Here is a 19,253-nt window from a genome sequence, read left to right on the forward strand (position 1 = left end):
TTGTTCTTATTACCTTCATGCCTCAAAGGAAGAAATTTATAAAAGTATTGACTGGTGTGGGTGAAAACCATCGGCCAGAGCCAAGTGCAAATCACATATCCATGCACTCTAAAGGCTCAGAGTCCTCTAGTGAGGCTGGTCATCTCAAGAACAAGAATATCATGGCTGCTATTAAAGACCTTTAGCGTTCCCAAGCTGCTATGTGGGTAGAGTTCTAGTCTTTGCGTCAGGAAATAGCTATATGTCAAGCTCCTCAAGGTGGCCAAAGCCCTTAGGAATCTCCTTACTTGACTAAGGAAGACATATCTACTATTTTGTTTGAAACTAAGAAGGTTGAGAGTGCTGTTTATGTTGATACAAGACCTCCTTATATCCTGAAGAGATAGCTGGAAGACCTTACCTTGCTAACTACACTCCTCTTATTTTTTCCAAGTATAATGGCATGAGAGGGAATGCTAGAGAGCACATCAGATGGTATGTAAATGCACTGATAGCTCACTCTCATGATCATGAGTTGAGACTCAGGGAGTTTTCTAAGTCATTAGAAGGCCGTGCTTTTACTTGGTATATTAGCCTTGCACCAGGGTCAGTTTTGAGTTGGAATGACTTGGCCATGTAGTTTATGAAAAAGTTCTTTGCTTTGGAAGAAAAGGTCACGCTATTAGATCTGCAGCATGAAAGAAAAAGGGTATCTAAGGGGTTGCTGGAGTATACTCACAGGTTTAGAGACCTTTCTTTGTTGTGCTATGACCATGTGGAAGAGGATGTTGGAAAAAACTGGTTTTGTATCTCATACGAAATACATAGCAAAAGCAACAAACAAGGATCTATTTCATTCATGATTGATAACGTGCACTATGTAAATTTTAGAATTTAAGAACAAGATAGCGTACCTTGGTGTGGAGAAATTCAAAAATCAAGATTAGAAGCACTTGGGAACACTTTTAATCTTCACTCCAATTCCATTTTACGCCCAAGATGTGTGGTCTCTAAATCAGTTTTCAAAGGGAGAATGAAAGTGTGTCTCACTCTCACATACAAACTGTTTCTTATATCCTTAATAAAAATTCTGTATGTTTCTCCCTTTATAACTAACTGATTATCTAATTGGGCTAACCTATTGGGCCTTTCCAATTGGCTTTAGTGTGTGGCTTGGAGTGGGACCAAAAGGGACCAATAAGACACTAGCTCCAATGGGCCTTGGGCTTTTCCGTCAACTCTTGACAAGTCCAAAGTTACCATTAATTATATTTAATACCACTATATAAATATAATTGCACTCTAGGCCTTATTAGTAAATTATATCCCAAGACTTTATTATACATACAACCCCTTCATAAAATATTCGTAGTAACACAAAGTCATGAATGTAGACTGCCACTTTGTAAATTACTACATCTTATCCTTGAGTACCCGGTTTAATCCTTTAAATTTATTCATTATATATTTATGAAATCCAATTTCATAAATATATACTTTAGTAATTTATTACCAAAGTGGTTAGGCCTAACTCTCTGAATAAGTGAACTGATTAAACTTATCTCAAGGAAATATTTTATATCTCCATCCAGAGACTATGAATTCCATCTTGATAATATATGTTCCATCAACACTAAATGTGATTGCCCAACATACTGAGGTTTTGACCGTTACTTTAGATCTCACTCCTAATATTTCAAAGCAACTTACACCTCATGATCAGGTCCATTATTCTCTCAGGATTAAGAGTTCATGCAAATATAAGTCGTGAGATTTATTATTCATTTGACAGTCATTAAGAGAATAATAAATCTCACAGCGGTCCAGTTCAATATGTCTTAACTCTTAAAACATATCAACATATCAACTAGAAGTCTCCACTTCCATGATCAAGACAAATCATCTTAGTTGATATGTTATAGTCTTCGCATATGAAATGCCCAACTTTATCACCGACTATGAACTATAAATTCTGAGTTTACAAAGAACTTGTGACTTATATCTTCTGTGACTAAATCACATAAATCACATACTATGCATCTCATGGACTATATGATAATGTTCCAATATTCATGTTACCATTATTTTAGATAAAAATAAAACAATTTTATTAAACACAACATTAAGTCATACATAATGTCATACATAGTATCATATAATAGGATTTAAAGGCACACATCCTAACAGAGGAAAGGTTGGTGGATGTTTATATTGCAGGTATGCTATATGAATATTGGTCTTATCTCAAAAACTTGCAGATTTCTAGTTTTACAAGACTTGTAGAGGCTGCGAGGAGAATAAGCATGCCTGTGAGGAAGCCTTCAAAGGGTTCGACTTCACAATCTATGAGTACGCCTAGACAGCCTTGGAGAAGAGAAGGTAAGAAGGTGGAAGTTGCTACGATAGAAGAACTTAAGAAAATGGTCAAGGGTAAGAAGAGGGAGAGAGGTGGTATTCCCCCTCCTTTTACTGTGTCTGCTGAAAAGCTATACAACATTCTAGAAGCTTGTTTGAAAGAAGGTGTAGTAGTGTTGCCTGAATGTAAGCTTGAACCCACAGAGGAAGAAAAGCGAAGTCCACTTTATTGTAGGTATCACAGGATATGTGATCACCATTCCATAGATTACTATTCTTTGAGGAATGTTTTTCATGATAGGATAGCCAAGGGATATTTGGTTATCAAAACTAGGAGGAAGGCTGACCTAAGGATTCATAGACTAGAGGTAGCAATGACTTTCTTTATGGGTCATGAGGATCCCATGGAAGAGGAAGCAGGGAACATGGCTAGTAGCAGTTCAACACCCTCACCTTCGTTAAATGAAGAGATGGTAACGAGAATTCAGCAAGAAGATAAGATACATTCCTTTCTTGAAAAAATAAGTCTTTGGCCATTGGCTAGAAGAGAGGCAGCCCAGGCTTTGACCAAGGTGATGGAAGGAATCATGAAGTGGCAGTTGTTGAATGGAGCTTAATGCAAGTGGCATATCAAGAAGCAAAGGATTCGGTTACCTTTTCTAGCAAGGATCTAGCTAACTGAATTGTTGATGGTGACAAACCTTCATATCTTACTGCCTTTTTGGGAGCATCTCAAATCAAAAGGGTCTTGGTAGACACTGGTGCATCCACTAATATTCTTCCTCTTCCAACATTTGATGCCTTAGGTATTAGGAGAGAAAGAATCATTCCAAAGCCACTTCAAGTTGCAAGAATAGGATCCTTACAGTAGAGTACCTTAGGGCATGTATCCCTAGATCATAGGGTTGGGCCAATTCAGGCACCTACTCTCATACATGTAATGGAAGGGAGTGCATCTTATCACATCATCCTAGGCCGTCATTCCACTAGGATGCCTTTTGATAGAGCAGAGCTCCATTTTGCTAAAGCAACTTTATATCAAGAGTATAAGCCCAAGGGTGAGAACAAAATTCTTCCTTTTAATCTTATTGCTTTGCAAATAGAGGAAGAAGATGATGGCGAAGTTGTAAAGCTAGAAAGACCTTCTAAGATAAGAACCTCCAGGCTTGATGGCCGGGTGGTATATGAGTTCTGACAATTAAAGGAAGGGGATGAGGAGGATGGCGAGCTTAATTCCCTTAATCCAACACAACAGCTAGAAGAGGTTCATGTAGCTGAGGAGCCTGTGAAAGAGGCTCTTGAGTACATGAACAATGTTGTTATGAATGTGCAAGAAGAACTTGTTGAGATTGATCTGAATGATGGAGAAGAAGGTGAAAGATTGGTGAAAATTAGTAAGAGTTTGTTTGAAGAGGAAAGACGAAAACTGATAGCCTTGTTAAGAGAATACAAGGATGTTTCGATGGCAGGCTGGTGCAAAAATTGCTTCGACTTCCCATCTTTGACCAATTGGTCATGAAAGAGTTGCAATGTCCTACAATCCTCCATAGTATGACCTCGGTCTTAATGAACACGGAATTTACCATTTGGGGACTAGTGGGATTGTAGGGTGCCTGGTTGAAAACTCTCTCCTCAGACAGGAAGGCTCATACCAGTCAGCCCAGTTAACTTTTTGGTTAGATGTAAAAACTTTGGCTTTCCCCTTACTTTGATTCTGATTTTCCTTAACCCTTTTGTACTCTTCAATTAGGTCCATTAACTAGTGCATGCTCCAAGAAGGCTTTATCGTAAGGGACTTTCAGAGGTTGAAGTGCATAGGAAGACCCATCTTGAAGGTTTTGATAGCTACATCCTTGAAATCCCCATCAATTTCATTATAAAGCTCCCAGTATCTACCAGAATAGTTTTTTAGGGTCTCTCCTTCTCTCATAGACATTGAGAGTAAAGAGTCTAAAAGCCTCGAAACTCGATTGCATGTCATAAACCTTATTCTGAATGCCTTCGTCAGCTCCTCAAAAGAGCTTATCGATCCCTCCTCAAGGCCATCAAACCACCTCATGGCAACAATGCCAAGACTTGAGGGGAAGACTTTGCACATCAATGCCTTGTTCTTAGAATGGATGGCCATCCTCTGATTAAAGTGGCTCACGTGTACAACAGGATCTGTCTTGCCATTATATATTGTGAAAGTGGGCTGATTAAAGAAGCAAGGGAGCTCGGCCTACTCAATGTGTTTGGTAAAGGGTGAGCAAGATATTTGAAAGAGTGCCTTTCCCATGGCGTCATTTCCCATGCTTCTCCACGGCAGAGTCCTAGACTTCTTATGATGGTACCTCTTACCAGAAAAGTAACAGGATGATGACGTGAAAGACTCACTAGGTGGAGGTTCTGCTTCTTTGTCGGTAAGTTCTGTCATCCTTAGAGCTAGAACTCTGGCTTGGGGTGGGAGTCCTCTCATCCTTTATCCGAGCCTTGCAATGGAGGCGTCAGCGTAACTGATCCACTTTCCTCTTGAGATTTTATACCTCCTTATCATGCAAGTTATGATTGGCATGAAGCTGACCGGTATGCTCAGAATGTACATATGGAGCTCTTTGACTGTAGGTGTGGACCATATCACGGTCCCTTCTTCGTTCAAGATTTACAAACTAGTCCCTCCGCTAGGACCCAATAGACTCCAAAGAACTTTTTTTTTTTTTTTTTTTTTTTTTTTTTTTTTTTTTTTTTCTGGAGTTGGCCATAATAAGAAGGCTTTTACCCAAGGGTACTTAGGTAATAGTTCTTATAGACGATGCTAATTGTGGCGGGCAAAAATAAGTCAAACTTGTTTTTTTCGTCACACAATTAATTTGTAGAGATGGGATGCCAATCAACCTTTGATACTCCTGTTTAGATGGACTAAACTAACTAGAAATGAAAGGATTAATGTTAAGTATAAGTATGAGACATGAGAGTGGGTTAAAAATAGCCTTAGATGGCTTATATTATGTTCCTCGGGTTTGGTTTGAGATACAGATTACACTTGTTCTAGGATTACAATCACGATTTTCTATGTCTCTCTGCTCTAAGATGTTTTCATCCCCTCTTCATAGAGGCCTCTCTGCCATATATAGTTTCCCAGGTTGTATCTTGACCTTCCACTTGGATGTTTAGGGTTCATTTTTCTTGATTCTTGTCCCATTAGGACTTCACTAATAAGTTTCTACACTAGTCTATGAGCTTTAATGCCATTGTTCAAGAGTCATTTCCTCATTAATGAGGCCAACTAAGTGGCTTAAGAGCATTGAATGTAGAGGTGATGGGTACTTTATCTGCATTCTTCTATTCCTTGTTTGACGACAAATCTTCCTCCTCTTCCTTGGTTTATGCCCGATGGTCTTCAGAACTAGTCCTTGGCCCTTTTAAGGAGACGTTAGTATCCTTGGGGTCCTAGGGAATTGTAGTCTCTCTGTGCTTGTGATGAGTTGTTTATATCTTTCCCAAGGACTTGCTGTTAGTGCTTTCCAAGGTCTGTTCTTCTGACATTGGACTTCTCTCACTTGCCCCTATTCTCAAACTCTCGTCCTCCCACATAAACAATTAAGCAACTAAAGTGCTAAAGTTGTAAAACAAATTTCTTACCCCTTTAAAAGACTAATACCCTTAATAATACTTCGAAGAAACTAAATATTAAGTAAGTTTTCATAAATTCCAAAAAAATAATAAATAAATAAAGTTAGTTTTCAGATACATAATCAACCAAAAACTCAAAGCCATAACCACAAAAAGGCCAATGATCATTACAAAAAATTTCTGAAACAAACCTAACTGAAAAATAGGAAAAGAATTGTTCATAAAAAAATGGCAAATATAGAAAAAAAAAACCCTCCCAAAAAAATAATAAAACATCTCGTGGGATCTTTTTTTTTTTTTTAATGAAAAATTTACTCTTTGGATATGTGCAAATTTGGAATGATATAAGTGTTGATTTCTATTACTGAAACTGAGAGTATCAAAACAATGAAGCTAGTCAAATGGGTCATGTCCCTCCCTAATCTAAATATACTCAAATGATATTCTTCTCACTTTTGTCGCCTCTCTATCACTTTGACTATGTCCATCTTTTTTTTTAAAAAGTAATATTAGAAAAACAATTATAAAATGAAAAAAAACACAACCTACAAATAATAATTTCAACAATGTTAAATGAAACATACCTATTTGAAAAGAAAGATGATGATGAAGTGAGGAAAGAATTGTAGAAATCAAATGAATTGTGGAAATAAAATAGTAAAGAGACTTGAGAAAGAGATAAAAAGGGTAAGATTAGTATAAAAAAATATATATGAAAACAAAAATACACAAACTGATAAATTAATAATGTCAACATTGTCAAAGGAAACAAACCTTTTTGAAATTAGAGATGATAGTGAAGTGAGCAAAAAATTGATGAAATCCAGAAGTTTATGGAAAGAACCTGAGAAGAGACGAAATATTTATAAATATAGTGTGTGCTTATATAATGAGTGAGATTAAGAAAAAGAGATATTTTTTATAACAAAAAAAAGTGAGATTTAGAAGTGGTGAACGTGGGAACTGTTTGAAACTAAAACTGTTTAGTTTGAATTTGTAGAAGTGGGGAGAAGTTTATCGAAAATCAAGGATTTTGAAGCTAAAAACTTGAGTCCTAATTTAAAGGTGACAGAAAAGGTGATAAGGATATTGTTGATGTTTTTCTTTATTATTATTTTTTAATAAAAAGAATTTTAATTGGAACTGTGTTTTAGACCTGGGTAAGAGTTAATGACAAGTTGGAGTTAAAAAAAGAAGTTGGAATTCGAATGAAAAAAAAAAATACCATGCTTGAATATATTATTTTTATTAAATTTTTTATAGCAAAGTAATATTTAGTGGGAAGTTATTGCAAAGAAAATGCAATTGAGCTGAGCTTTTCTACAAACCAAAGCAATCAGATGAGGTTTAACTGAAGATTGACATAACTCATTGGTAGCTTTTCGTTTTTTCAATGAGGCACTTGCTTTGCTGACCTAACTCAAACTCTTTTCTAAATCCAAAGTTTCAGAGCCTTTAACACGAAGCATTTCTAAAACTGAAGAAAACAGCCTTTGCAGTATGCACAACACTCCCAGTAGGGTGGTAGCCTCTCTTCATCCTATAAAATTCGATTCCCGGGTTCATCAAGTACACCCAAAATCACACACAAAAAGAAGGCAAATTTCAAGGTGGGTACTCTTTTAATTAAGCAAGGAAGAAACCAAAAAAAGAAAAACACTCACTGTTGGAAATAAAACAAAATACTGATGGGCCTTTCCTTACTTACTCTCACAAATATCCACACACTATTTAATGTGTAAAAGAGACTCACACTCACAAATTAAATAAAGAGAGAGAGAGTGGAGAGGGAAGAGTTAGAACACTTTAAGGTTTTGTATTTCTCTTCAACTCTTGCTTAGAACTTGACGGATGAATGGGTTTATATAGTACACCATCCAACCTTTAACTCTCACTACATTTATTTTCTAACTCTTACATTCATAAATCTCACACATAACTTCAATAAACTTCCCACTACATTAACTTATGAAACTCACTTATTTATGAAGGATTAATTACAAACAAGTTTAACTTCTAACATCCCCCCTTAAACTTGTTTTCTTGATTACTCCAAGTAAGGCTCGCAGCGTGTTGAATGTGTCATACTTGAGTGGTTTAGTGAGTATATCTGCAACCTGATCATGTGACTTCATGAACTCAAGATGAACTTCTTTTCTTGCAATACATTCTCGAATAAAATGATACCTTGTGTCGATGTGCTTGCTTCGGTCATGAAAGACTGGATTCTTTGCAAGAGCTAGTGCTGACTTATTGTCCACAAATATCTTCGTAGCTTCTTCTTGAAACATTTGCAACTCTTTCAATAAACTTCTAAGCCACTTTGCATGACAAACACTGGAGGTAGCAGTAACGTACTCAGATTCACAAGTGGAAAGTGTCACGATTGGCTGCTTTTTGGACGTCCATGTAAATGCAGTATTACCCATATAGAATACAAAACCAGTAGTACTCTTTCTATCATCCGTATCTCTGGCCCAATCACTATCACTGTAGCCAACAAGTTTAAAATCTTTAAAGGGTGAATACAACAGTCCATAATCCAGTGTACCTTTTAAATAGCGAAGAATTTTCTTGGCAGTCTTCAAATGAGTCATCTTCGGTGCTTCCATGTAACGACTAACTAGTCCAACGCCAAAAAAGAATGTCTGGTCTTGTGCATGTTAGATATCTTAGACTTCCGATCAAACTTTTGAAGAATGTTGGATTAACCTTCTCTTCATCAACATGCTTTGACAACTTCACTCCACATTCTACAGGGGTGCTAACTGGATTGGAATTTAACATCTCAAACTTCTCGAGAATTTCCTTCGCATAGCCTTCTTGGGAAATAAAAATCCCATCCTCCATCTGCTTCACTTCAATGCCAAGATAATAGGCCATAAGTCCAATATCTGTCATTTCAAACTCCTTAGTCATTGTTTTCTTGAAGTCTTCAAACATGCTTGGATTGTTGCCTGTAAAAATCACACCATCTACATACAGACAAACAATTAAGATATCTCCATTTGTATGCACCTTATAATAAAGCGCATGTTCATGTGGGCATTTAAAAAACCCATTAACCTGGAAATATTTGTCAATTCTACTATTCCAAGCTCTTGGTGCCTTTTTTAGGCCATATAGAGCTTTCTTTAACTTCAAAACTTTATCTTCCTGCCCCTCTACAACATAGCCTATAGGCTGCTCAACATAAAGTTCTTCCTCAAGGTAGCCATTCAAAAATGCGGATTTTACATCCATTTGGAAAATGCTCCATTGATTCTGAGCTACTAAAGAAATTAGCAATCGTATAGTTTCCAAACGAGCAACTGGGGCAAATACCTCATCATAATCAACACCTTGCTGTTGACTATACCCTTTCACGACCAATCTTGCTTTGTATCTCTCTACCTCTCCTTTTGCATTCTTTTTCAACTTGTACAACCATTTTACACCAATTGTCTTTTTTCCAGTTGGAAGAGTTGCAAGCTCCCATGTATCATTTTTCTTTATTGCCTTGATCTCTTCATCCATAGCATTTCTCCATTTTTTTTCTCGCACTGCTTCTTCAAATCCTGTAGGTTCACAATCAGCAAACAGACAAAAAAGTGTTACATCATCAGTAATCTCTGTTGAATCATAAAGATCCTGGATACTTCTCATTTTTCTTGGTCTTTCACTAGAACTTCCTTCTAGTAAAGATGATGATGATGGACTTTCATGAATGGGAGATGATGCTGCTGGTGATGGAGGTGGAGTGGTAGGCTCTTCCTGAACTTCATTCCCTTGATCTTCCTCTTCAGATAGAGGAAAGAAATCATACTTCTCCTCTTCTTGGGTACTCTAATCCCATGTGCCTTCTTCGTCAAATTCCACATCTCGACTAACAATGACTTTTCCAGTGCTCAGATTATAGAGCTTATAGCCCTTAAAGCTTGGATCATAGCCAATGAACACATACTTCTTGATTTTATCATCTAGCTTGGATCTCTCTTAATCTAGTACATGTGCATATGCAATGCTCCCAAACACACGAAGATGGGAAACTGTAGGCTTCTTCCTACTCCAAGCTTGTTGTGGGGTTTTTCTTTGTACACTTCTTGTGGGGCAATGATTGGACAAATAGATTGCACAATCTATAGCTTCAGCCCAAAATTCTTTAGGCATTTTCTTGCTCTTCAACATGCTTCTGGCCATATTAAGAATTGAGCGATTCTTTCTTTCTGCTACACCATTCTGTTGTGGTGACCTTGGAACTGTTAGAGAGCGGCGAATCCCATTTGCTTCACAAAATTCTTTGAATTCTTTGATGTGAATTCGCCTCCTCTATCAGATCTTAAGGCCTTAATTTCATGACCACTCTGCTTTTCTACAAATGCCTTAAATTTCTTAAATGCACCAAATGCTTCAGATTTCTACTTCAAAAAATAAACCCATGTTTTTCTACTAAAATCATCAATAAAGAGAAGAAAGTAGTTACTTTTACCAAGTGATGATGGCTTAATAGGTCCACACACATCAGTATGAACAAGTTGCAATGGCTTGGTTGCTCTTGTACTAGCTTCTTTTGGAAAGCTTTTCCTTGATTGCTTGCCAAGGAGACATCCTTCACAAAGCTAGTTAGGATGCTCAATGGAAGGCAATCCTCTCACCATCTTCATCTTTGTCAACAACTGTAGTCCTCCAAAGTTTAAGTGCCCAAATCTTAGATGCCAAAGCCAAAAAAAATCTTTAAAACAAGCCTTCAAACATCTAATAGCATCAGTTTGAATATTTAACAAGAAAATTCTATTTCTTGTCATAGGCACATTAGCTATCACATTATTTCGATGATCCCTTATTAAGCAACTATAATCTTTCAACTGGATATCATAGTCTTTCTCAAGAAGTTGTCACAAGCTCAAAATATTAGTTTTCATGCTTGGCACATAATATACATCAGAAATAAACTGATGATCTCCATTCTTTAAACGGATAAGAATTTTACCTATCCCCTTCACTGAAACTTTGGATGAGTCACCAAAGGTAACACTCCCGACCACCGATTCATCAATCTCCATAAACATCCTTTTATTCCCACACATATGGTTGCTAGCACCAGAGTCAAGATACCACGCACCTTTTCTTCTTTGCCTTCTCCTTTGTATGCCAACAACAAAGTCGGCTCCACTTCTTCATTTTTATCTTCAACATAGTTAGCTTTCTCCTCAATAGTGTTAGCGGCATTTTTACATTCAGAAGCATAATGCCCATACTTTTGACAATTATAACATTTGATATTAGACTTATCATACCTTCTTTTATATGGTCTTGAGAAACTTCCTCTTCCATGATCTCTTGTGGATTTTGAACTTTGACCCCTCTCTTCATAATTGGGAGAGTTTTGACCATTTCTTCCTCCAGATCCTTTCCCTCTACCACGTCCATGTCCTCGGCCTCTTTGGCTACTTTCACGCCAACCTTTCTCATTCAAGGTGAGCTTTGTTTGTAGGACTTGCTCCAAAGGCTCTTGCTTCTTCTTATTGAGCCTTTCTTCATGGGCTTGTAATGATCCCATGAGTTGGTCAATGGTCATTGACTCTAAGTCTTTTGATTCCTCAATTGCTACAACAATATAGTCAAACTTTGAAGTTAATGACCGTAGAATTTTTTCTACTACACGGACATCATCCAAGTTCTCACCATATCTCTTCAATTGATTTACAATTGCCAACACCCTTGAAAAATAATCTGAAATAGATTCAAATTCTTTCATGTGCAAACCTTCAAACTCGCCTCTCAATGTTTGAAGACGAACTTTCTTCACTTTATCAACTCCCGTTAGAGAGTTTTTAAGAATCTCCCATGCTTGCTTGGATGAAGTTGCATTTGCAACTTTCTCGAACATAGTTTCATCCAAGCCTTGATAGATCAACGTAAGTGCTTGTTGATCTTTCTTTCGAGCTTTTTGCAAGGCTTCCTTTTGGTTTGGGGTTAAAGATTCTTCATCTTGTGACTCCACATAACCTTTCTTCACAATCTCCCACGCATCTTGGGATCTGAGCAATGCCTTCATTCGGATACTCCAATTTTCAAAGTTTTGTTTGGTAAGTCGAGGAAATTGGAATGACACCATCCCATTAGCAATAGTCATTCTCACCACGAACCAATTGGCTCTGATACCACTTTGTTGGAAATAAAACAAAATACTGATGGGCCTTTTCTCACTTACTCTCACAAATATCCACACACTACTTAGTGTGTAGAAGAGACTCACACTCACAAATTAAATAAAGAGAGAGAGAGTGGAGAGGGAAGAGTTAGAACACTTTAAGGTTTTGTATTTCTCTTCAACTCTTGCTTAGAACTTGACGGATGAATGGGTTTATATAGTACAACATCCAACCTTTAACTCTCACTACATTTATTTTCTAACTCTTACATTCATAAATCTCACACATAACTTCAATAAACTTCCCACTACATTAACTTATGAAACTCATTTATGAAGGATTAATTACAAACAAGTTTAACTTCTAACACTCACATGCAGAAACTACAATTGCATATATATGCCCCTACATTTTGGACACATCCAAATCATCCAACACAACCATTGCTTCTGTCTTTTATCCGTATCTAACTCATAATCAAACAACAAATCCAACTAAAAAAAAGGAACTTTGTGCTGAAACAGAACAAAAGAGAGAGAATTCATCATGAAACAATAGAGAAGACCTGTTTAAGAGGCATTTGTGACAGAAATGGAAGGTACGTTGCTTGTTCTCACTTTTATTTTTGCATGATGCAGCAAAATCCAAGTCTTTTGCCGGTGCTGCAACATTTTACAATTGATCACTTCAAAGACTCATTCTAGAAAAATGCAAGAAACAAAAAGAAACCCATATGCTAAATCCTAAAAGTCATTTGATCCACACCAATGTCTCTAATCCTACATTACATTAGGATCAAATATTTAAAAATTTGAAAAAAGAAGAAGCAAACAAAGAAAAAAAAGTTGATTTCTTTGTTGGGTTTTGGAGAAAAATGCGAAAGAGTAAAGTACTGAACCTAGTGACAACTTTTGCCATTTTGAGAATTGTAGACTCAGCCTCTGATGAAACGGACACCAAGAGATTTCTTTGTCCTAGGCTTGGCCTTGTTCTTACTCTATGTCTCGAGTAGAACGAATGAGACACTGAGTGGGGCAGTTGGACTCAGTTAAATTTTGTGGGATTATTATATAATTTGCTAAATTTAAGAGATATGGATAAGAAGTTATAGTAATAGTTTTCTAATCGGAGTGCTTTTTCCTTTAAATTTAAAATAAATAAGAAGATATTAAAATAAAATAAAAAACAAACAAACAAACAAGGGTAAGATCATGGAGTAAGAAAAGCAAATTCTATAAAATAATAAAAAAAATTGAAAACGTTTAACTAAGAGAGTGGTTCTATTTTATCAAAAAAAAAAAGGTGTGGTTTTTTTTTTTTAATTTTTTCTGTTTAAGATAGAAATTCTATTATAGTCTAATCTAAGTGTATGTGTTTGAAGCTCTCTATTTAGAGATTTGAATCTCGGTATTTGCCCTTCACACTCTATAAACATTTGTACTTGTAGATAATGTTTTAATAGGAATTAAAGATGTATTTTTATCTGGTTGTCCTTTAGTGTTGGGTATTTTGGGGGAAAAAAAATCAAACCAAATGGGAAAAACCCCTTAAATAATAGTATAGATGCTTTTATCTCGAGTAAAATGATAGTAGTTGTTAGAAATACTGAATGATTGTATTGTATTTTTCAGTGAAAAAATATACATAAATGCCTTTGTATAAGAGACATATGAGTGTAGTACAAATAAAAGTGTAATACAAGAATATATGCTAACAACAAATTTAATTAGGCCTAAAGCCTACAACACTATACACATTAACAGTAGTATTCACCGATCATCGTCACAACTCCTCAGCCACATAGGCAGTTACGTCAGAAGCTGATCAGTTGTGCAGTACAGGTGGTGTTCTGGTGTACATCCACGTTGAAAGTATTGCATGCAAAACCTATAGGTTTATCCATGATATCTACACATGCCTCCATTGCATGCTGTACTTTGTATATGCCCGAAGTTTCCTTCTTTAGCCTGCATCTGTCACTGCCCTCTTTTCAACGCGTCATTCAGAGTCTTTCTCTCCCCGCCCCTCTACTTTTGTTATGGTTTAGTTTCACTTTTCTCTCGACAACCAAACCTTCAGCTTCAAACCCGTAATGAAAGTTCTAGGTGTCTCTCTACTGCTCACAGGTTGTCCTTGAGATCGATCATGCTACAATTGTAAGTATCACTGGACATAGAGCCCTGAATCAGGTGAACATCTTGACTCTAAAATTATTAAAAAAAAAAAAAAAAAATTGTGCTCTTTTTACTTCTCACTCTATCTAATTATCAAGATAACAAAGGGCTTTAAGTTTTCTTTTTTCTAAATGGGTTTTTAAATTTCTCTTTCTTCTTTTTTTCCTTGTATCAAAAGTATTAAAATTAGATCAAGTGATTAAAAATTCACAATTTTTTATAATTAATGATTTATCATAATTTCAAACCAGGAGGTCAAGTCATAGTTCAAACCATATTTTCACCTAATTTCTCATTTAAATAAATTTCCACAGGTTAGGCTCCAATTAGTAATGGAAATTTCGGCCTATATGCCTATATGGGAGAGAAGTGTCAGATTAAATGACTAAATTTACCTGTGCGCAACAAGAAGTTGTAAACATTTTGTGATTATTACCTAATTTAGGTAATTAGGTACAAATTTTTTTCTTTGATCCTCATTTCCTAGCCTATTAATTAAGTACTTTCACATGTTAATTTACAGTTGAGTTGGAGGATGCCAGACCCAAGTGAGCAGTGGGAGATTGAAGAATATTCATGTGAAGATAATGGAGGCAAGATGAGTTGGTTGTTGAACAATGCTCTGAGACTGGGAAAGAAGGTTTTGATAACTGGTATTGTAGTTTCATCTACAACATTGGTTATTCCTCCACTGTTGGCTATTTCAGCAATTGGGTTTGTTGTTTCAATCCCTTCTGGCCTCCTCTTGGCAAGCTATGCTTGTTCTGAGAGACTCATGACAAAGTTGCTCCCAGGACCTGCACTCCCTTCTCATCTGCTAGATTTTGGACTAGCATCTGATGATGAAGAAGTAGAAGAGGAACATGAAGGCTGTGAGGGAGATATTGGTATAGAAAAAGAGGAAGAAGAAAAAATGGAGAAAACAAAGAGAGGGATTGAAATGAGAATTGAATTAGGACTGAGAGAAGGGGAAGTCACCAAAGGGAATAATTTTGGTGTAAAGAAGGATGAGCAAGGACTTATAGAAGATGTAGATGATATTTTAGAGGAAAATGGTTATGATGAAGATGGTGGTGAATGTTTGGATGAAGAGGAAGAAACCCCATTGGAAAAGATGATTAAGGCCAAACATTTAGGACCGAGAGAAGATGAAAAGGAAGAACCTGTGATAGAAGAGAATGATGAACAGCTAGTGGATGGGGCTGAAAAAGGGCTTGTGGTTGTAATTGAAGATGTTGGTGACTGTATGGGAGGAAAGGAGGAAACCCCATTGGAAGAGATGATTGAGGTCAAACCTTTAGGACTGAGAGAAGATGAAAAGGAAGAGCCTGTAATAGAAGAGAAGAGGAACGAACAGCCAGTGGATGAGGGTACCAAAGGAGTTTTGGTTGTAATTGAGGAATATGAGGAAAGTGGAAACAGTATTGAAGGATTGGAGACACCATTTGAGGTGACAACTGTTGTAGTTTTAGAAGAAATTGGGAGTAATGAAAGAGTAAATGATATTGAAGAAGAGGAATTAGTGAGAGAGACAAGGGGATTGATTGAAACACTTAGGGATGAATGTAAAGCTAATGATGCTGTGAAAGAGGACAAACAGTATCTAGAGGAAAGGCAAGGAGGTACAGAGGAGGGAGAACAGAAAATTGTTAAAAATGCTGAAGTGATGCAAATACCAAATGAAGGTAAGAATGTTCATAGCATGGTGGAGATGGATGGAAACTTGGAAGAATTGAGAGAGGAGGAAGTTCCAAAAGTTGGTGAGAAGATGCTTGAAACAAGATACATGGAAATTATAGATGCTGTCCCAAAAGAGGCGCAAGCAAATGAAAAGAAGGGAGAAGGAAAAACTGTTAATAACGAACAAGCAGAAAAGCCAATAGTGGAAATTAGTGAAACAATAAATGTGCTTATTGGCCCAATGGGGATGACTCTAGTGGAAGAAATGAGAGAAGAGGAGGATTTTGATTACATTAAAGAAGAAGATGTGTCAATGGGAGATGGAAATGTGGAGCAGAAATTTGTGTTAGACAAGGGAGCTACATTGCAAGGAGGAGGAATAGAGGATAATTATCTTGCTGGTGATGCAAATCGGGATTTGCAATTGAACAATGAAAAGGAAATTGTGATTTCCTCAAATGCAGATGTAAGAGAGATTCCTGATGAAAGTGGACTCGATATGTTAGATGAAAAAAATGAAGCTGGTAAGCAGTACGCTTATGTAGTTCATGGGACTCCCAAAGGTACTTATCACTGTTTTTGGTCAAATTTATTGTCTTACTACCAATTAAAAGTCATCAATAAAATTTACACATCGCACACTAGATAACTTCATAATGTAGTTTATCTGAATGCGTGTATTATAAGTTCAACTCTGTTTCCCCTAATATAAAATTGACCAATGCAACTGCAGAATCTTTAAGTTACACTGGCAGTGAAGATATAAAATCTTTGGAGCATCAAGATCCAGCTGCAGTGGATGAGTCTAGTCATAAAGGAATTTCATCGGAGAAAGACATCACTGTTCCTTCTAATGAGGTCAGTGCCTAATTTATATTTCTTTCAAATAAACCTTCTCACAGGGTTATCAACTGAATGACGAAAAAATGAAAATAGGTCCATGCTTCTTGTGGACAGTTGGGGCCTAATGCTCATGTTATTATTTGTGTTTTAATTCTATTTGGAGAGATGTGCATGGAGATTTTTATTTATCAAATATTTGTCTGTATCATTCACTCAATTTAACTTACTTTTTCTGTTTGATTGCATGCTTCTTCTTCTTCTTCTTTTTATATTTTTTATTTTTATATTTTGTTTTTTTAATAAGACATTCATTATAGGTTTAGTGGAAAAGAATAAGGTCTGTTAGGCTGACTACTAAAATATCTTTTCAGTTTCAATAATTTAATTTTTATAGTGGCTAAAAAACATATATGTTTCTCAATTTGTGTCCGTGTTTGTGGAGTTCACTAGCTTTGTTGGTTTTACCCAAGTTTGACCTCTAGCGCATCCAAGTTCAGCCAAACCACGTTTGAACAGCCTAATACTTGATTTGATTTCATCCTTCTTAGCCATTTGAAAGTGAGACTGCCAGGAAATTTTTAACCTGTTTGATTATATTAACAAATAATTTGAGAAAGAACTGAATGAGTTAAAATGCACACATGAAACTATGATTTGTTTTTCCACTTCTAGGGATCTTAGATAACACTAGTCACAGCTCTACTTTATCATGTTATCTGTCAGTGTACCTTTGTAATATGAGAACCACTTCATCACAATGTCTAACAACATGTAATCTTCTTAAATATAAGGGAAATAGCTTTCATTAAATCAATAAATCTTCCCACGGTTTTTGTTGTCTTTATTTATTTATTTATTTTTAGTCACTTTTCCTTCCACTGCTGAATATGTTCATCTTGTACATAGAAGATTATTAAGATGCTTGGATGTTCTTATGGAAAGCTTGCAATGGTAATACTACTTATCTCATGATGGCTAAATCCTGCTGATTCTATTAGTGCTCTACTTCTCTCTCTTTCTAAATTGTATAGGTGGATCAAAATAGAACCAGATAAATTTATATTTTTACTACTTGTTAACATTTGGAAATAAGTAGACACTTCACATTCTCCATCGTTATTCCTGTAATGAGGCATTTGGATTGGATCTGAGTTCACACCTGGACTAGAGAGCTGTCTCAATTGCAGCAAACTAGTTAACTTGTATTTTAAATATTGACTATAGAGCATTTGAAGAGAGTAATATCTTTTTTAAGCTTTTGTGTACTGGATAACGTCACTTAGTAAAATGTTTTTTCTCTGGAGGTTTATTTTTCTTTCCAAGATTGCCTTGTGTCAAAATACTGACATGTTAATCACTAGCATTTTTCCTAGAGAAAAAATGAGGTGGGGGGGGGGGGGGATCCCATTTTTCTCCTTATGAGCACTAGATTGATCTCTTTTTCTGTTGAGACTATTATTCCATTTGGACATTTTTAATTTTCTTAGTTCTATTTAAGTCTATTTCCTCACACTTTCGTGAATAGTTCAGTTGTGGATTACTTTCACAACAGCCTTATATGACTAGGTTTATAAGATTTAAGAGAATTACATCAGGCTTCCCACCTTGATTAGTCCCACTGTAGACCTTAGGCTTCACTACCAAACAAACGAAATGCAAACTTTGCAAATAATTTGAATAATATTAATCATAGTGTGAATATAAAAGAATTCATCTAGAACATTATATATAGCTTGTAAGAATCACAATGATAAAGATAAACTCTCCTAATACGAATTCTAAACAATCTTAAATACTAATCGGATAATCCTAAACAATCTCAAATATTAATCAAATGCTAAAGATAAACCCAAGTAAAGATATCACAAATGATAAAAATAATCTCCATAGATGTGCTATAGTGTTGTGTCCACATCAATTCCCCTAGGTGGGAGAAACTCAACCCCGTCGAGTAAAGCTCACAAGAATCAAGTGACATCAAAGGAGCCTCCATCATCAATCCACAAACTCATTGGGTCAGCATGGTGCCTCCGTCGACGCTCATAGGTGTGGATGATAGGAGGTAGAGATGAGGTGGTAGCAAGTTTATCCAAGTAAACCTCCAAAATAGCGGGATCAAGTTATTGCAACTCCTCTCTGGTAATCCATGTTCAATCAGACTCAGGTTGTCCTCGCCAATGAACCAAGAAGCGCAAAACTATTCCATCCCTAGTGAAAAGAGATTTCTCATCCAAAATAACATCAACAAAATCTTTATGGGCCTTTTGGAAAAAAGATGATGTAGGGCTAGGGATAGTGTTAGCCAATGAAGAAGAGTGAGGATCATCAAAAGGGTCATGGGGATTAACTGCTAGGCCTTTAAAAACAAGTAAATCAGCAATATTAAAGGTAGAACTAATGCCATAATCTGAAGGTATATTAATGACATAAGCATTAGATCCAAGTTTCTTTAATACCTTGAATGGGTTAGCACTAC

General features: G+C 36.2%; 2 protein-coding genes across 2 annotated transcripts; one reads left to right on the forward strand and one right to left on the reverse strand.

Annotated features, from left to right (window-relative positions):
• Positions 1-10,187: 10,187 nt before the first annotated feature.
• On the reverse strand, positions 10,188-12,061 carry LOC142605756 (uncharacterized). Its single transcript, XM_075777199.1, has 2 exons — positions 11,048-12,061; positions 10,188-10,343 (listed from the first exon to the last, which is right to left on the reverse strand). The coding sequence occupies exons 1-2, from the start codon at positions 12,059-12,061 to the stop codon at positions 10,188-10,190; spliced, it is 1,170 nt and encodes a 389-aa protein (XP_075633314.1).
• A 2,047-nt stretch (positions 12,062-14,108) lies between these two features.
• On the forward strand, positions 14,109-16,929 carry LOC142608377 (uncharacterized). The gene is made up of 3 exons (XM_075780141.1): positions 14,109-14,269; positions 14,778-16,497; positions 16,668-16,929. The coding sequence occupies exons 2-3, from the start codon at positions 14,790-14,792 to the stop codon at positions 16,802-16,804; spliced, it is 1,845 nt and encodes a 614-aa protein (XP_075636256.1). The 5' UTR covers positions 14,109-14,269; positions 14,778-14,789; the 3' UTR covers positions 16,805-16,929.
• Positions 16,930-19,253: the final 2,324 nt, after the last annotated feature.

The sequence above is a fragment of the Castanea sativa genome, chromosome 8, assembly GCF_040712315.1.
Source record: "Castanea sativa cultivar Marrone di Chiusa Pesio chromosome 8, ASM4071231v1".
NCBI lineage: Eukaryota > Viridiplantae > Streptophyta > Magnoliopsida > Fagales > Fagaceae > Castanea > Castanea sativa.

Bases quoted from the DNA above. Each gene is read 5' to 3' on its own strand.
- LOC142605756 (XM_075777199.1), bottom strand. From the start codon at position 12,061: ATGACTATTGCTAATGGGATGGTGTCATTCCAATTTCCTCGACTTACC. The intron at 10,344-11,047 runs GTGCGTGGTATC...TTTTTGAAGTAG, and splicing joins GAGAAGGCAAAGAAGAAAAG to AAATCTGAAGCATTTGGTGC.
- LOC142608377 (XM_075780141.1), top strand. From the start codon at position 14,790: ATGCCAGACCCAAGTGAGCAGTGGGAGATTGAAGAATATTCATGTGAA. The intron at 16,498-16,667 runs GTACTTATCACT...ATGCAACTGCAG, and splicing joins AGTTCATGGGACTCCCAAAG to AATCTTTAAGTTACACTGGC.